The sequence below is a fragment of the Xiphias gladius genome, chromosome 11 (genome assembly GCF_016859285.1).
Source record: "Xiphias gladius isolate SHS-SW01 ecotype Sanya breed wild chromosome 11, ASM1685928v1, whole genome shotgun sequence".
Taxonomy (NCBI): domain Eukaryota; kingdom Metazoa; phylum Chordata; class Actinopteri; order Istiophoriformes; family Xiphiidae; genus Xiphias; species Xiphias gladius.
The window spans coordinates 1,108,641-1,126,093 of record NC_053410.1 but is presented as its reverse complement, the minus strand read 5'-3'; the positions used below and the strand labels follow the sequence as shown (position 1 = coordinate 1,126,093).

The 17,453-nt window shown below is 43.1% G+C and overlaps 1 protein-coding gene across 5 annotated transcripts in view; it reads left to right on the top strand.

Moving 5' to 3' along the window:
• Positions 1–17,453, top strand: part of usp54a (ubiquitin specific peptidase 54a) — a 62,727-nt gene that overhangs the window by 21,803 nt on the left and 23,471 nt on the right. For all 5 annotated transcript variants that reach the window (XM_040138994.1, XM_040138989.1, XM_040138991.1 and 2 more), the window contains 8 exons: positions 1,827–2,739; positions 10,708–10,800; positions 10,891–11,025; positions 11,242–11,355; positions 13,298–13,380; positions 14,886–14,988; positions 15,132–15,278; positions 15,562–15,711. In XM_040138994.1, coding sequence (XP_039994928.1) covers positions 2,569–2,739; positions 10,708–10,800; positions 10,891–11,025; positions 11,242–11,355; positions 13,298–13,380; positions 14,886–14,988; positions 15,132–15,278; positions 15,562–15,711 — 996 coding nt within the window. In that variant the 5' untranslated portion in view covers positions 1,827–2,568. The remainder of the gene's footprint in view (positions 1–1,826; positions 2,740–10,707; positions 10,801–10,890; positions 11,026–11,241; positions 11,356–13,297; positions 13,381–14,885; positions 14,989–15,131; positions 15,279–15,561; positions 15,712–17,453) is intronic.

Here is a 17,453-nt window from a genome sequence, read left to right as displayed (position 1 = left end):
CCTCAGGGGGCTCAGACATCTGACTGATGTGGAAGTGAAAAAGTGCAGCTGTGCTGAGGCGTTGAAGAGCCTTCATAACGATGCAGTCCAGCCCAGCAGGCCTGGTACATTTCATCCCTCTCTGTCTTCTCCAGTCCTTCTCAAGTAAAACTGCTTAAAAGCAAAAATGTTTTCGTTTCTTTAGATCGTCGAGTTTTTGCTGACTCTTGATCAGTCGGCGAGACATTTTCTCTGCAGCTCTGACAGACGTTGCTTTAGAGAGATGTATTTTTGTCCTGTTTGAGTCCATCTGTCTGTATCTTTACTATCATTTAATGTGTGTGTGTTTTTGTGTTAATTGCCAGAAATTGCCCGGAGGGATTTGGCAGCACGAGTAGACAGTCAGGACAGTAAAACCATGAGTAGGAAGGTGTAGGAAGAATGAGCGCAGAGAGGCCGTTGTTGTGACTGCAGTGTGGGAGAAACGAGAAGAGCTCAGTGTGAAGAACAGGAGGAGGAGATTTCCTTGACTCATTACAGCGTCTGCAGAGGCCTTAAATTATCTCAATCTAAGGTTTTAAAAGCCTTAAATCCTGTGTTTACTGAGAAATGGTAGCTTTCCAGAACAGAAGAATCTGCTCCTGTCTGTCTGCATTGCTGATCAGACTTTCTTGACATTTCGTTTCCTTATTCTTCCCTTTCACAGTTTTAAGATTTTCATCGGCATTCAGAACCGGGCTGTTCGTTTAAGAGCCCCTGGTAGGTTTTCAGTGGTGACGTCTCATTGGCGGTAGATTAACAGCGATTGGACAAAAATGGCAGAGTAGACGCTACTGGGAATAATTGTTGAATGAAAACTATTTATGGCACAAGAGCGTTTTTCACTGAGTGGTGGGTATGACATGAGTGGAGTCGTACTGTGTGGCGACTGTGGCTCGGGAGGTTTAGCGGGTCGGTGGTTCGATCCCCGACTCCTCCAGTCCGCATGTCGAAGTGTCCTTGGGCAAGATACTGAACCTGAAATTGCCTCCGATGTTGTGTGTGTGTTTGTGTGTGTGTGTGTGTGTGTGTGTGTGTGTGTGTGAGTTTGAGAGAGAGAGAGAGCTGTGTGAATGGGTGAATGTTGTAGTAGTGTAAAGCACTTTGAGTGGCTGATGAGACTGGAGAAGTGCTATATGAGGCCAGTCCATTTAGCATTTACCATCACTGATGAGTAATTGCTGTAATTGCTATTGCTGGAAGTGTTGAGTTTGTATTGACAGCAAATGGGAAAGCTGGTTACTAAACTATGATCAAATATATCAATAAAACATACTGTGTGCAGGGTATCTGCAAGTCTTAAAACTGGTTTTGCGTCTTTGTGGTGGTTTTGAGTGTTTCCGGTCGTTTTGTGTCTCTTGTGGTCACTTCAGTCAAACAGAGGCTCTGGTCAAAGGGCCGTCTGAAGCGTCAGCCCCACGAGTAGGCCCGTTTGGTTATCCATACATGGGTGCAATTATATTACTAGGAATTATTGTTATATGCAACTGGGAAGTACTGGAAAAAAAAAGGGATAAATGTCAATTAATTCATGCACTTAATAAGTAATTGTAATCCCTATTTTTATGCCTATCATTCTGATTCTTTCAGTATGACTGTGTTAAAGTTATGAGATGCATTATGAGAGTTATTAAAAATGACGCTCACTGCAAAGTCTCACTGCAGAAGCCCCGTGTTTTCAGTGCCTCACGTTAAAAGATCCCTGTATCGTTCTGTCGCTCCAGCAGCGTCTGAATGTTGTTTTCCTGAAAGCAGAAAACCTGGCGTAGAAGACACCCCTCAAAGCCTTTGTCCTTCTTCTTCTGCAGATCCTCAGTCTCTGACCTGTGACCCGTGACCTTTGACCCGTGACCCGCTCTTCCGACTGGTTGGCGTTGGGACCTCAGCCGTCGGTTCTGGCTGCAGTGAGGCCGGGTGGCGTTGATGAGGAGGAGGTGCCGTCACGGCTCAGCCGCACGTGTCGGCGCGTGAAAGGAGGGAAAAGGTCGTCTCACCTGCAGCGGGTGCAGCACATGCAGACAGAGCGGCGCGAGTCCTTGAAAGTCATGGATCATAAAGCAGAGAACCTTTGGAATTCTTTGAAATTCTCGGCGTAAAGAATATTCCTTGAAATACAGAACAAAAAAACTAAGAAGCCTATTATTCACTGGAATAATGAACTACAGGATCCTTAAATACACAACCTGTGGAACGTAAAATTGTAAACATTTAACCGCTGAAATTTCACAAGATATAGTGGATTTATGATCTTCTGAATTCTCACAAAGGACATAAAACTTTTGGAGCTGCTTGAGCTCAATCCTGGGATACAAAACTCCTGGATATCCAGGAGAATCTATTTCTATTCTTTCACTTCATTTTAAATTTTGGAGAGGAGTTACTTTTTCCTGCTCTGTCCATCCTGCTTGGAGTTTTCATCGCAGTTTTATTTTCATCCTCCTCTCGGTCGGAGGAAATGGCTCTGTCTGCTTCGCTTCGAGAACGGACGACGGGAAGTTGATCCCTGCAGGGAGCGAGGCCGAGAGACAAACGAGAGAGAGAGAGAAGAATATGTCGTGGAAGAGGAACTACTTTGCCTCAGGCGGCGGTGGCGGTGGCAGTGGGGTGGATGGTGGGGTGCAGGGAATCTTGACGCCTCGCACCATGACGTCCATCGCTCCCAGTAAAGGGCTGAGCAACGAGCCAGGACAGAACAGCTGCTTCCTGAACAGCGCCCTGCAGGTACACACACACACACACACACACACTTTTTTGTCATCTTGTACTCTCTTGACTTCCTCTCTCAAACATACATAAACATTTCTTTCTCTCTGACCTTTGAGACCCGTGTCGAGTGTGTCATTTGCACACTGAGCCGCTTCCACGTACTGAGCTCTGACAGTAAGCTTAAGGTGTTCAGGGTACCTGTCTTAAAAAGTCTAAAAACGTTTTAATCTGTTCGGGTGTTCCTTTGTGTTCGTGTGTGGCGCTTTGAGTTGTCTGAATGCTTGTAGTGCACAGCAAAACTGTGTCTTCTGCATCCAGTGTTGACACCCACTACAGCCTGGTCTGCAGTCAGGACACCCTGCAGACTGAAGCCTCATAAACCTGCAGTCCCACCACAGGGCCTTGGAGCCAGTCAGTACTATGGCTGGTAAACAGCAGTCAGATTACTCCGCCATCCATCACACACTCACACATGACAACCAGTTTGATAACCTGCTGTATGTTTGCGTGAGCCTGTAATGAGCCTCTGCAGCTCCAGGAGCTGATCAGCCGGTAACACCCCTCAGACTGCACATTACACTCATTTATGACTCATCAGCTTCCTGAGGAGGGAGCGGGGGGTGTATTGTCTGCCTCTGCCAGCCTCAACAATAAGAGCTGAGACAGTGTGAGGGATGGAGTGTGTGAGAGCGGCAATTATTTGTGTTGTTCGTTTAAACGGAGGCTGACTCATTAACCCTGGAGGGCGGGGCCGACGGTTTAGGCTGCTGAAATGACAGACTGGGCTTGAGAGGAAACACTCATTACATCGTTTAACTAAAGCTCACAGCCGCTGAGACTCAGCCGCTCCTGGATCGGCAAACATTAGACGCAGCCAAAGGTCGGAGGTCACAGCCCACAGACAGACATTTTATAATTTGGGTGAGGCACCAGAAAAACCCTTAATCTGTTTAAAGCTGTAATCTTTAAAGGAGACCTCCACCGAGTTTTCCTCCTCCGTGTGTATCCAGGTGTTGGGGGGTACGACTGTGAAAACGGTAGCGTGAAGGGAATGATATGTTTATATTATTTCATGGGTTTGGGCAACAGTGAACTAAGTGCAGGTGGGCAGCAGGGGAAATAAACATGAGCACGAAAAATAAAAGAGAAAACAAATGAAAATAAAGGCACTCATTTAATTACAACATTTAAACCAACGTAAAACGCCTAATTAGCCGCCATGATTGTTGTTGTTTTTTTTTTTTTTTTTTTTTGGGTGGGTGTGTGTGTGTGTATCGGTTATCTTCCTGTCACGAGTGTTTTGCACATTTAAAGGGAACAGTACATCACACAAACCGGCAGGAAACCTCAAACCAGCCATCACACCAGCCCCGTGTGAAGACAATCTGGATGAGTTTTAGAGCGAGTGTGTAGCTGCAGGTCTTACGTTAAGTCAGGTCGGGACGGTTCTGGTACTGAGCTTTACAGGTGAGAGCTGGGGTTTTGTTTGTTTTTTGTTTTTATTTATTTATTTATTTTTATTTTTATTTTTTTTTTTTTGAAAAAATTGGAGCTGTGCAGGATTCTGGCAAACAGTGGTTGAGCAGCTACTTTTTTAGAAATCCAGCGTTAGAGCAGCTGGTGTATCTGTTCGCAGTGCAGCCCAACAAACTCAAAGGGTGTTTGTGTGTAGTAATTACAGCCTCCGCTGATCCCACGCTGCACACACAGCCAAGTTGTCTTTTGCTGTTTTGAAGGATAGTCACAATCAGTGCTAACCTCAGATCGTTTCCTGTTCAGCTGTGGGAGAGCGAACAGTGAACGGTGAGGCTGATATCAATCAGATTAAATTACAAACAGTATCGCTGGATTACAGGCTGCGGCGTTTTCCTGTCAGTCCCTCGGGGGGGCGAAGGGGCTCTGAATCCAGCGCAGGAATGATGGACTTGGCTACTAACAAAGAAGACTACTGTATAGAGAGACTTAATGTAAATGCATTGCAGGAACAAATCCTAAGGATGATAAATTTAAAACACCTGAAAACTTGGTTTCAACCCTGCAAGGATCATTCTGTTTTTCCGTTTCACTGGGTCTAAAGAAACATCAAATGTGTCGTAACTTAAAAGCTCTAAAAACATACAGCATGAATTAAAAGTAATTAATAACTGTTCCTTTGTGTGGGTACTCTGGTCCTTTTTTACATTACACTTGTGTAGTGAGTTTATTAGTAATCACTGCAGCTGTAATTATAGATAACAACTCACTCACAGGGTCTCTCTCTGTGAACCCGTGTAATCTATGTCAACAGTACACTCTAGTGTTGCAGCCACACACATGCCTTGACAAAACTTCCTTTTTAATGAACAGGTTCATGCATGAAAATGCATGGAAAAAGTCTACCTTCAACCACAGGAGCTAACGCAGTACCCGTGGTTGCGGTACGAGAGGAATGCCAATCGTTTTCAAATATTTTCTTACCTATTTGGCTCAGATTTGTTGCTGGAGTTTTCTCTTTCTGGTGCTTTCAGCATTTATTTCAAAGCATAGTCGACACTACGTCTGCAACTAACAATTATTTTCATTACTGAAATTAATCTGGTGATTTTATTTTCAGAATCCAAGGTAATGACTTCATATGGAACCAGCATATATTTGGAATTTTTTCTTGAAAAAATGACTAAAACAAACAATTGGATATAAAAATACTTGCTGATTAGATTTCAGTCGATGGACTGTGAAGTAGAACAGAAGTTCCCCCCTTTTAAGGGAAGGTGTCTAAATTATATCTGAAATTAATTTTGCTCCAGTAAGAATATTGTCAAGGAACGTAGAAACCAGAAATGTGTACCTGTACCCTTCAAATTACCACCCAGAGATTTACAATTCCCTTTTCATAATTTAGCACAAACACATCACATTATTACCCATAATAAACTGTGTGTGTGTCTAGTAAATCTGTAACTACCTGCCCCAGGTATCAATCTGCTGCCCCCCCCCCCCGAGCCCAGCGTACTGTGAACACACACTTCCTTGTGACACCTCTTCACCGGCCAACTGAAAAACTTCAGCAACCTGACCCCTCCAGCCCTTCCAACAGTCCCTTAGCCCTCTGTCTGTCTGTCTGTCTCGACTCGTCGCCGTCGCCTTACGTCAAAAACAAAGTGATCGAAAGGATCGCGAGCCTGCAGGCGGCTGAGTTGAGCTGAGCTTAGTGGAGGTGGCGCGGCGCGTCGTCAGGCCATCGGGAGGCTCGGCGGCTCCGACATGTGAGGAAGAACATCGCAGTAACAAGCAGCTGAGGCCTTGTGTTCAGCTCCTCACACACCTTCATCCTCCTCATCCTCCCCGCCGGTCAGGACATCCAGCTTTCTAAGAAAGACATCCATCTGTCTGGGTCACCAGACACCAATCTGACCTTCTGATTCACTTTTTTTAATTCATTGCCTGATTAAATAAAATAAAACAACTAATTTTCATGTTTATCATCATTGGACATTTATCATACAGTATCTTACACAGGTCAACCATGGCAAATCACATTCTACAAAACGGAAAAAGAGAGGGAGCTGAAAATTTAATTTGCACACTATGTACATTTTAAGCTTGAAAGACATTGCAGTCCAAAGTAGCTGCTTCAGGCCTTCCTAAACAGTTTTTTATGGATTCCCACATCACATTTATACCTCCACCCTCAGCTCGTCTTGTTTTTAAAGGACCATACTGCTGTTTTTTGCAGATTTTAGCCCATTAACTACAAATCGTGATCGTAACCTCCTGTTGGATTTTAGATTGATTTCTTTTCTGTTTCCTGTTTTGGGAAACAAACTTTTGCTGCAGAGAGATGACTCTTCAAAGTCAGTGTTTAGAAACCTTTTTTTTCTCTTATTTGGTCACATTTATGTTGATGCTGCATGATTATCCAGGTGTGAAGAGGGACCGTGTGATAAAGAGCAACTTTCTTTGAATGCGCCGCCTTCAGATATTCAAAACACTCACTTTATTAAAGTCACTTTATTATAATAAAGTGACCGTTCATATGATTTAATAACCAAAAAAGTAGTTTCATTGTGAAGTTATTTTTGATGTTGCAGCTAATTATTATTTTCATTATTGATTGATTGACTAATCGTTGCAGCTCTATTCGGTGTCCAACACTTGAAAGTCAGTTTTTGATGATCTTTGTTGCCAGAAAATCAAATTGTAAATATGAAGTGTCAAGCTGTTTTCAACCACTAGAGAAGTTCCTGTTAGATCGGTCAATATCTAGTTGCCATAAATGCTGCATTAGAAGGCAGATCCAGCCGTCAACTGCATCGTCACGTGGTGATTAAAGACAGAAAACGCAGCAGACTCAACGCGACTGTGGTGGATTATCTCTCTACAGCAGGTTTCGACTCTCTGCGAGTTGATTTTTATAGAAACGAACTGATGCTAGAGTCGATCGACGGAAAATTACTTGCAAACTATTTTGATCATTTTATTTTAGTCACTTCTAAGCCAAAAAAAACAACCAGCAAATTGCTGGTTCCAGCTCCTCAGATGTGAGGATTTTATGCTTTGGCATAAATGAAATGTAAACTGAAGATCTTTGTGTTGTTTAACTGTTGTTCTGAAAAAAAAAAAAAGATGTTTGAAGATGTCTGCCATTTTATAGACAATAATTAATCAGTTAATGGAAAACATCAGCAGATTCATGTGATGATAATGTATTTGCAGCCATAACTGAAACCAATAAAGTTGATCTAAAAAATTAGATGATTCACAAAATTAAAGAGGATTTGTAGTTTATGGTGTAAACCCAGCAGTCTTGCACAGATCTGTACTGAAGGTTTGTTACCTGACCGACCTGCTGAACACTGCAGGAACAGAGCAACATATTGGACCCGGTGGGGGTCCCAAAGTGCTGACACCACAGTGTGCTGCACTGAGGACTCAGGTCCAAAGATTTACCAGATTCACACATCGGGGCTCTCATTCCAACACACTTTCTTTCCATTAATATAGAAAATTAATAATATTATTATTATTTTTTTTTTTTTTCTCACTGCTGGAGTTTTCTCTCTGTTGCACTGTCAGCATTTATTTCATAGTGAAGTCTCTACTAAGGCTGCAACCATATCATTTTCATTGTCGAAATAATCTGCTGACCATTTTCTCCATGAATTGCTCAATCTTTTGGTCTACAAAGTGACAGAAAGGTAAAACAAGCCTGTTACAATCTCCCAGAGTCCATAATGACGTCTTCAGATGTTGATTTCACCGTCCAACAGTCCAAACCCAAAAATATAAACTTTGCTCTCATATTAAACTGAGAAAGCAGTAATTGCTCCAGTTTCTGTCCTTTTCGTTCGTCTCTGTACATTCATGAAGTGGAGTTGAACAGCTCAGGATAACGCAGTATCTGCCTTCATATCAAACACCGATCAGTTCTGCCTCACCTCAATTTCTTAGCACTTTTTTGGCGCCACCGTCAAATTTCAGTTTCATAGAAATTGCGCATCACTCCAGGGATTCAGACTCCCAACCGTCCATTCACAAGCCAGCCTCTGTGACCTCCAGACCGCCACCGCTCTTTTTATAACCCTCCTCATAAATAGTGATGAAAAAATTCCTTCATGTCTGCATTCCTGTCGCTCAGCAGGAGAGGAGATGCCCAGAGCCTCTGGATGCTAGGGAAGGAGGAGTACAAGACACAAGACTTAAGACGTTGTTGTAATATTCCTTTAACCTACAATGCAAAACTACAAAGATACAAAAAAAACCACCACAAAGAGATGAAATGAACACAAAGCGGGTCGCTCCAACCATGGTGTCGAATCAACAAGCGGACTGAACCCTACTTTTCAGACGGTTTCCAAGTGAACTGGTGCGATTTGTCTGTGGTGTGAAAGCAAAACAGACCGACAGGCAGAATTTGCATATGCATGACAGCGGCTGAGTGCAGGGATTTTCCTTGAAACGTCAGAAACCTCAAAGCAAACAGAGGTGTGCTGCGTGTTTTATCATTCATCATGTGTCATTATAAAGTAATTGAAGCGTAGAAACCACATAGACTGTCACCTATGATAGCGACGGCTGTATTTGTCCTGACTTCAGATCAGTAGATCTAAGTTGAATCAGTTTATTCTTACAAGCATTCCTTCGGTTTCACCAGTTATTCACCCACAAAGTGTGGGAATCAAACTGAAGCTCTGGCTCTCACATCAGTGAACACTTGGCTGAACTGACAGCAGTTCGTAAAGGTCATTAACTGTGTGAATTGTGAAGTTTAAATGCAAGTTTTGATGATGATATTCAGACTCAGTCTGGTTAAAACTGGTCTGTGTCAGTTTCACACAAGATTCTTCTGAACTCTGTGGACCAAGACTGCAGTTCAGTCTGCATGAAGCATCTGACTGCAATGAGATCACATGGAGCTCCCTAAGCTATGACAGACAGTCAGCGCGCGCACACACACACACACACACACAGGATTTTAACCAGCTGTGACGGCGGGTTGTGAAGCAGCCAAAGGTTTCATAACAGGATCAGACACCATCAGCGCACACACAACTCAGGACCAACAGTTCAAATGATCCCTGAGCCGAAGCTGCAGATAAAATAATTATTTACAAATTTCATGGAAAAAAAAAACTTGCGTAACTAGTGTTTTATGTAGCGTTTCAATCAGAATATTATTCTAATTAGGATGGAAAAGCACTACGAGCAACACGTGACCCTGAAATCTGATCACAACGTCGCATTTCAGTCAGTTCGGTGGTCAGTTTGTGTGTAGTCGTTTTCCTGATTCTTTGCGTTCTTTCTGTATCCTTCACTGAGCTCTACGATTTCCAAACAAGAAATATCAACCAATTATTATTTCATAAATACTAAATAACTTCAACATACGCTTCACACAGAGGCTCTGTAGGCCCCTTCAGTAACCCATGCATGGGTCCAAGTCACTTAAATTGATTCCTTTCATAACGAGGACCATACAGCTGGGAGGCACTGGCAAAAATGGGATTATAAATGTCAGTAAATCCATACATGCAATAAAGAATCGTAGGCTGTACTGTTTGTCTTCTGTCATTCTTTGATGGGTATGAAGCGTTAAATCGAATTTTGAGAGTACGGCAGAAACCTCGTGAAGTGAAAGTGAAAATATGAGCTCTCACACACACACACACAGACACATGAAGATTGTGACATTTGTTCTTTCTGACACATGCAACATCATGTTCGCTGTTTTTCCCTCTTTGTCTTGTCTCTCACTCTCTCTCTCACACACACAAACATAGAACTTAACCTCCTTTTTCCTCCTGGCGCACACACTCTTATCTCCCAACATCACTCTCACTTTGACACACTCCATCTCTCTCTCACACACTCGTCTTCAAGCGAACTTGTCGTCACGCAGGAGTCCAGATGGTTTCCTGAAGCAGATGGAGAGAGTGATGAACACAGTATGACATGCTAACACACACCCACACACACAGCTCTACTTATGTGTTTGACTCAGTCGGTCTTGCTCTCTTAAACGCACTTCAGCTTGTCCTGAGGTCCCTAAACTCACTCCGTGATTGGCCGGCTGTGGTCTCAGGTCAGCGGCAGCCGTGCGTCCCCGCTGACCAGTGATTGGTTGGTAGCTTCGCTGATCACATTGACTCTTTGGTGGAGTCAGAGCAGCAGGACGGAGCGGCCGCTGCAGCAAAGCGACACCTCGCTGCTCAAGTTCACTGGATTTTTGGACTCTGCTTTTTGTCTCCCTGCTTCCTCCCGTAGAGCTGCAGATTTTAAAGCATTTGCACACATGACTCCAATTTCCAAGTGTCTGTCTGCTCAACTAATCCCACTGCAGAGTTGTGGATAGATGTTTTTGTTTTTGTTTTTTTTAAATGAAATCCTGACTAGGAGCTGCTCTGTATTCTTTTATCTTACTCTTCCTCCCTTACTGCTTTTGTTTTGTCTTCAGCACCTTCATCCGTGTCTTAATTACTGACAATCTCTTTCTGTCTCTATCAGGTCCTGTGGCACCTTGATATCTTCCGTCGTAGTTTCCGTCAGCTGACCACTCATAAGTGTATGGAGGACTCGTGCATTTTCTGCGCTCTGAAGGTGAGAATCGGACCGACCGACATCTGAAGCTGATCCTGGACCAGCTTCCCGTTTCTGACCTCGCTGTGTGTCTGTCTTCTCGTTGTTCAGAGTATCTTCGCTCAGTTTCAGTACAGCAGTGAGAAAGTTTTACCGTCCGACGCTCTTCGCAGTGCGCTGGCCAAAACCTTCCAGGACGAGCAGAGGTTTCAGCTCGGCATCATGGATGACGCTGCGGAGTGCTTCGTAAGACCAGACACACACACACACACACACACACATTTCATGCAGTGCTGCCTTTCCAATCAGGGTAGGAAAATGGAGTTACATGAGGTATTTAATGGACAACTTTGCTGTTTTTGTCTTTCAAGCAGATGAAAGTTATTAGTATCCACAGAGCAACTGATGTCGCCACAGTTTACCGATCAGTTAGGGCTTCGTTTCTGCTCTGTGTTTCTGCAGGAAAACATCCTGATGAGGATTCACTTCCACATTGCAGATGAGACCAAAGAAGACATCTGCACAGCCAGACACTGCATCCCCCACCAGAAATTTGCCATGACGCTCTTCGAACAGGTGAGACAGAGACATGGGCCGAGCATGAGCAGTGTTGTGTTACCTGTCTGTGTTTGAGGTCGGGTCTGAGGAGAGTCCCGGTGACCAGCTGAGTTACTCTCTGCCGGGAGAAATCGCAAGAACACCTGTCACCTTGAGAACGATTCATTTAGATTAAGGAACAGGTTCACAACTTTTCAAGTCTGTCTTTAACAGCAGTCAGGTGGCCACATGAAGACTGAAACTGCTTGTTGTAATCATTCCCCCTCCAAAGTCCTTGTTCCTAAATCGTATTAGTTTATCCTATTTATATGTCCTGTCTATTGTGTTAAGTGATGGATCCTTTCAAAAGTAAAAAAAAAAAAAAAAACTCCTTTAAACACCCTACAACTCTTCAGCTCTTTGTAGGCTCTTTGCAGAAGTCTTAAATCTTCTCCGCTCTGTGCACTAATGTAAGAGGTCAAATGTTTCTGTTGTGTTGTTGTTTCTCCTCCTCTAAACTCACAGTGGGACTGTTGTGCAGGAGGCTGCTTGGCCCTTTTTTTGTCCTTTTCAGTCAAACACTCATTACTGCTGCTACGGTTGACAGGAAGATCACCAGCTCAGAATGGACAACTGTCGATTTTAGCATAAACTGAAAGTAACTTTCATGAAATAGAGCTAGAACTAATGATTATTTCACCTAATAGTTAAGGTGCGTACATCTGCGTCCAGGTCCACGGTTTCGACTCGCTGGGGGACCCCGTTGCATGTCATAGCCGTCTCTCCCCACGTGTCCTCTCTGAATCTCTGCTATTGCTGCCAAAAAGAAAAAGTCTTAAAAGAACCAGATATTTAATCATCATATATTAATCATATATGACAAAGAAAAGCAGCAAATCCAAATCCCACATTTGAGAAGCTACAATAAAACCAGCAGGTGATTGACATTTTAGCCTGAAGCTTGACAGAACAATTAATCAATTAATTCATTTTCTTTCAGTTGAATAATCATAGCAGCTTTAAAAAGAATTAATCATTTTTAATTGGTTATGCATCCCTCTGCTTTCTGCCGCTCATTAGGGTGCACGTTGCGTTAATTTAATTATATCATGTCATTAGGAAGTATTGTTATATCCCGCAGGGGGGTACTGAAAAATGTGATTTGACAATAAATAACTCTAAGTCTTATCGTCCCTGCTGGTCTTCCATCAGTCTTTCATAATTTCTCCAGTAACAGTTATTTAATCAGATTCTGTGTGGTGTTGAAAAGGTCTTAAAAAGTCTTAAATGTAACTTGCTGAACCTGCAGAAACCCTGTGTGTGAGAGTGCACAGACTGTTCATGACTGACATCTTCCACAATGTCCTGCTAGTCTTGTTTTACCTGTAAAGGCGGGACAACTTATACCATACTAGTTCTTTTTTGGTACATTAAGTTAGGTGAGCTCACCTGTCTCCCATCATAGCCCTGCTAAACATCAACCTGAGCAGGTGTCTAATCAGCCGGAGTAGAAAACACCCGTCTGGGTCTACGGGGCCTCTAAACATTTCCAAATAAGTTAAACTGGTCTAACTGAATACTCAGGGAACTTTGTTGACGTCTCAGGCAGTGTGCAAATCCTGCCTCCTTCACCTGGATTGGCAGACACCCTCCCTTAACATGGCCCCCGACCCCGTGACCCTTAACATTCTGTAATTTGAGCCTAGTAATGATTGCTTCTCAAAGGTTTCAGGTGCAAATTTCCATTCAGCATAAGTAGAAATATATCTTTATAATACTGTCATATTATCCATTGAGGTTTTTGGTAAAAAGTAGTTTGGTACCACTCACACCTGACAAGTCAAAGTTAAACAAAACCAACTGAAGTCAAAGCTGATTTGAAACACTCTGCCTGTTTAAAAGTGATGAAGAAAGAAAAAAGCTTGGATGCGACGTTTACCTTGTGGTATTGTGTGTGTGTGTGTGTGTGTGTGTTTGTCAGTGTGTGTGCAGCAGCTGTGGAGCGTCCTCAGACCCTCTGCCCTTCATTCAGATGGTCCACTACATCTCCACCACCTCCCTGTGGTAAGTGTGTGTGTGTGTGTGTGTGTGTGTGTGTGTGTGTGTGTGTGTGTGTGTGTGTGTGTGTGTGTGTGTGTGTGTGTGTGTGTGAGTGAGACACTATGTTTGGCTCTCATCTCAAGAGGTAAGTTGAGGCCACACCCCCCTCACTCCTCACTCCAGTCTCTAGGTTACACTCCAGGGTCACCAAGGCAACTGACTAATTGCTGTCTTTATCATGGCTCTTTAGGTGTGTCTCTCTCTCTCATTCATAAGAACAGCTGTGATACAAATGAAATCAGGAACATTACTGAACATCACATTTATTCAAAAGTTTTCTTTGAATTATCGCAGTTTGAGGCGATGTAATGCGATGCACATTAAAAAGCCTCTTGGAGTCGTATGAGTTGATTGTTCTGTACTATTTTTGTGTGCGGTGAGTTTGCAAATTAACCCAAAGACGGACTCTGATGGTCACGGGCTGTTGCCCCAGAAACGTGAAAGCCCGAAGAACTTTTTGACCCAGTGAGCAGCTTTCGCTGGCACGAATGAGGCACCATCTTGAACACTATGTCCAGTTCTCTCAAGCATTATCTCCACCCCTCGACCCCAATAAAGATGGCGACCGGACAAGTAACCAATCATAATTTCGATTTGCCATAGGGGGTGGGCACTCTGTCCTCCTCTTTAGGATAACACTGGTCATTGATGCAAAACTGGACTGGTAATCAGCTGAGTCCAGGGGGTTAATATCCACCACTCAGCTCAGTTCAGACCCCACTGTGTCTAACTACCTTCAGCCTGGTGTCTGACTGCAGAGCTGCGTGCGTGCAACTTTTTCCTCACATCCTCACCTGAATGTGATCGATGGAGCCATTTGGGTTTTGTTTTTTTTTTCCAACTTGTAAAAAAACTGAAGCGTTCGTTGTGATGTGCTGCTGTAATTGATTACACCGAAATAAATGTACAATGTGACTGATCAATGTTTGCCACTTGAGCTGCATCAGATCCTGACGTCTTGTGATTATAGTAGTAACTAGGTGACATTGTTTTTGGCCTTTGACGTGTGAAGTAGCTACCACGCTATTTTTCTCCAAGTTTCATGCTATCAGACCTCTTCCGTGCTACCGAAATCGTCCACAGCAGAGCCAGCAGCAACGTTACTTTTGCTTTCAGTCGTGTGTACGTACAAACAGCAGCGTTTGTAGTTATGACTTAAACATTAAAATACGTTACAAAATCACATCAAGATTCATACCGGTATTATCATGAACAGCAGAATATGGACCCTGCTTGACCTCATTGTCTGGGCCTAGGAGTGAAGCACGGGAAATTATTTAACTGAATTATTTTGACTTGATGGAAATACTTTTGTAGATGAATGATAGAAAACACGTTCTATGAACACATACTTCTGTTTAAAGTGAACAAAAGCTGTTGCTTCTTTCTATAACTATAATGTAATCAGAAATGCTGTTCATGAGAGTCACAAACTGCAGCTATGAAAATCACATCCTCCTCTTCCTCAGCAATCAGGCGGTAAAGATGTTGGAGTCGAGGGAGAAGGCGACTCCTGGCATGTTTGGCGAGCTGCTGCGAAACGCCAGCATGGGAGACCTCCGCAACTGTCCTGTAAGACACTTTGATAACTGATTCACTGTCATATATTAATACCTAATTTTGCTTCTAAAATGTGAGTGTTTGCTTAATTTCATATCAGTGAAAATTTGGTTCTTGCTGTTGGTCCTCCTCCTCTTCCTGCTCCTCCTCCTCAGAGTCAGTGTGGTCAGCAGCTCAGGATGGCTCGTGTCCTCCTCAACAGTCCGGAGATAATCACCATCGGTCTGGTTTGGGACTCTGATCACTCAGACCTGGCTGAGGACGTCATTCACACCCTGGGAACCTGCCTGCGTCTGGGTGATGTAAGAAGTAGCAGCAGTAGCAGCAGCAGTAGTAGCAACAGTAGTATTAGCAGTAGTATTAGTAGTAGTATTAGCAGTAGTAGTAGTAGTAGTAGTAGAAGCGGTAGTAGCAACGGTAGCAACAGTAGTAGTAGCATTAGCAGCAATAGCAGCAGTAGTAAACGTTCACCAGTCCAAACGCCATGATATACAGCAGTGTTATCAGCATAAAGGTGAAAGGTCATGGTTCAGATCAGCTGCTCCATTGAACTCTTCTCTCTTCTTCTCTCTTTTCTCTCTGCAGTTGTTTTACAGGGTGACGGAGGAGAAGGCCCGTCAGTCGGAGCTCTATCTGGTCGGCATGGTGTGTTACTACGGGAAACATTACTCCACCTTCTTCTTCCAGACAAAGATCCGACGATGGATGTACTTCGATGATGCACATGTCAAGGAGGTATACTGAGTGATGCATGATGTCAAATAGATGTGGTGGTAGTAGGGCGTGGCGATAGAACCCAGATACACACCGACGTCTATGGAGAATTTTGTTGATAAGGAAATCAGAACCCTCTGGGGCATCAGCCGAGAACTGCAATGTCCTGTGTTCACGTCCCCGACCAGGGACCTTTTCTGCATGAACTCAAGATATAAAATGTCCAAAAAAAGGTACTCATTGTCAATAAGTAACACTGCCTGACATTTTTACTAACAAGCCATTACATCAGAGAAACAAAACTGATTTCAGTCTTTGAGGAACAGACAGCCCATTTCCCCAAATTATGCAACACTTTACTTACTGTTGGTATCAAAAACCAGATGGAAAGATGAGAGAGACAGTTCTGTAGAGGAAGTTTAGGTTGTCTCATAGAAGGTGACACCCTCTTAGGGAGTTTTGAGCTGAAGGAAATCTTGAGCTCCACAGTAATGTTGACTTGATTTATATTGTTGTGGGGCTACAACTATTGATTATTTTTATTATGGATTCATCTAATGATTATTTTCTCAGTTAATCGTTTAGTCTATAGAATGTCAAAAAAAAAATTGTGAAAAATACCCATCACAATTTCCTGAAGCCCAAAGTGACATTGTTATATTGCTCGTTTTGTCCGTGAGTCCAAAAAACAAAAATATTCCGTTAAGTCTCACGTGAGACAAAGAAAACCTGCACAATATTAAAAGCTGGAACCAGAGAGAAAATGAAAAATAGAGGCCAAATCTTTTTCAATCAACTAACCGTTTCAGCTCTAACATTGGGATATTTATCAATATTGCAAAATATTATCATAACAAATGTTTTGGCTTACAGCCCAGTCGTAGTTGGTACGTGTATTTGTGCTATGTCTGCCTTGTAAAGCATTTTGTACTTGCTAATTTTGATAAGTGATACATGAATAAATGTTATTAGTTGTTATTATATAACATTGGATAGAGCCAGGCTTCACCCTGCTTCCAGTCCAAACACGTCCTGAGTCCAGCTCTGTACCTAACACACAGACATGAGACTGAGAACGTGTGTGTCTGTGGCCTTGTTTTATTATATCTGTGGGATTCAAAAACTGGAAGGACCAAAATTCTGGACCCCACAAGTTTAAAAAGCTGTTTGAGGGTTCAGACCTGGTTTTAGGGTTCAGGTTAGAGTCAGGTTTAGGTTAGGGTGAAGGGCTGGGGAATCCATTATGTCAGTGACAGGACCCCTCCAATATAGTAAGACAAGGGGTTGTGTGTGTGTGTGTGTGTGTGTGTGTGTGTGTGTGTGTGTGTGTGTGTGTGTGTGTGTGTGTGTGTGTGTGTGTGTGTGTGTGTGTGTGTGTGTGTGTGTGTGTGTGTGTGTGTGTGTTGGAAATGAATGAAAGATTCAGCTGAAGGAAAAGAAATGACCTCATGTTGTAGTAAGTGATCTCTTTCTCTTCCTGTCCATCCTCACACCTCTCTCCTGTCTCTCTCCTTCCTCTTTCCTGTGTCCTCCTTGCTCTACCTCCTACCTCCCTTCTTTACCTCTTTTCCCTGCAGCCGCCTCCTCCTCCTCCTCCTCCTCCTCTTTTGCTTAATTTTGTTCCTTGTCACTCTTTGCTTTCTTTGTCATCATTGCTGTATTCTAATAACATTGGTGGAATGAGATATCTCATTCCCTCACTCTCTCTCTGTCTCTCTACTGGTTGTGAAAACAAGGATATCCCTCTATTGTTTATCAGTCCA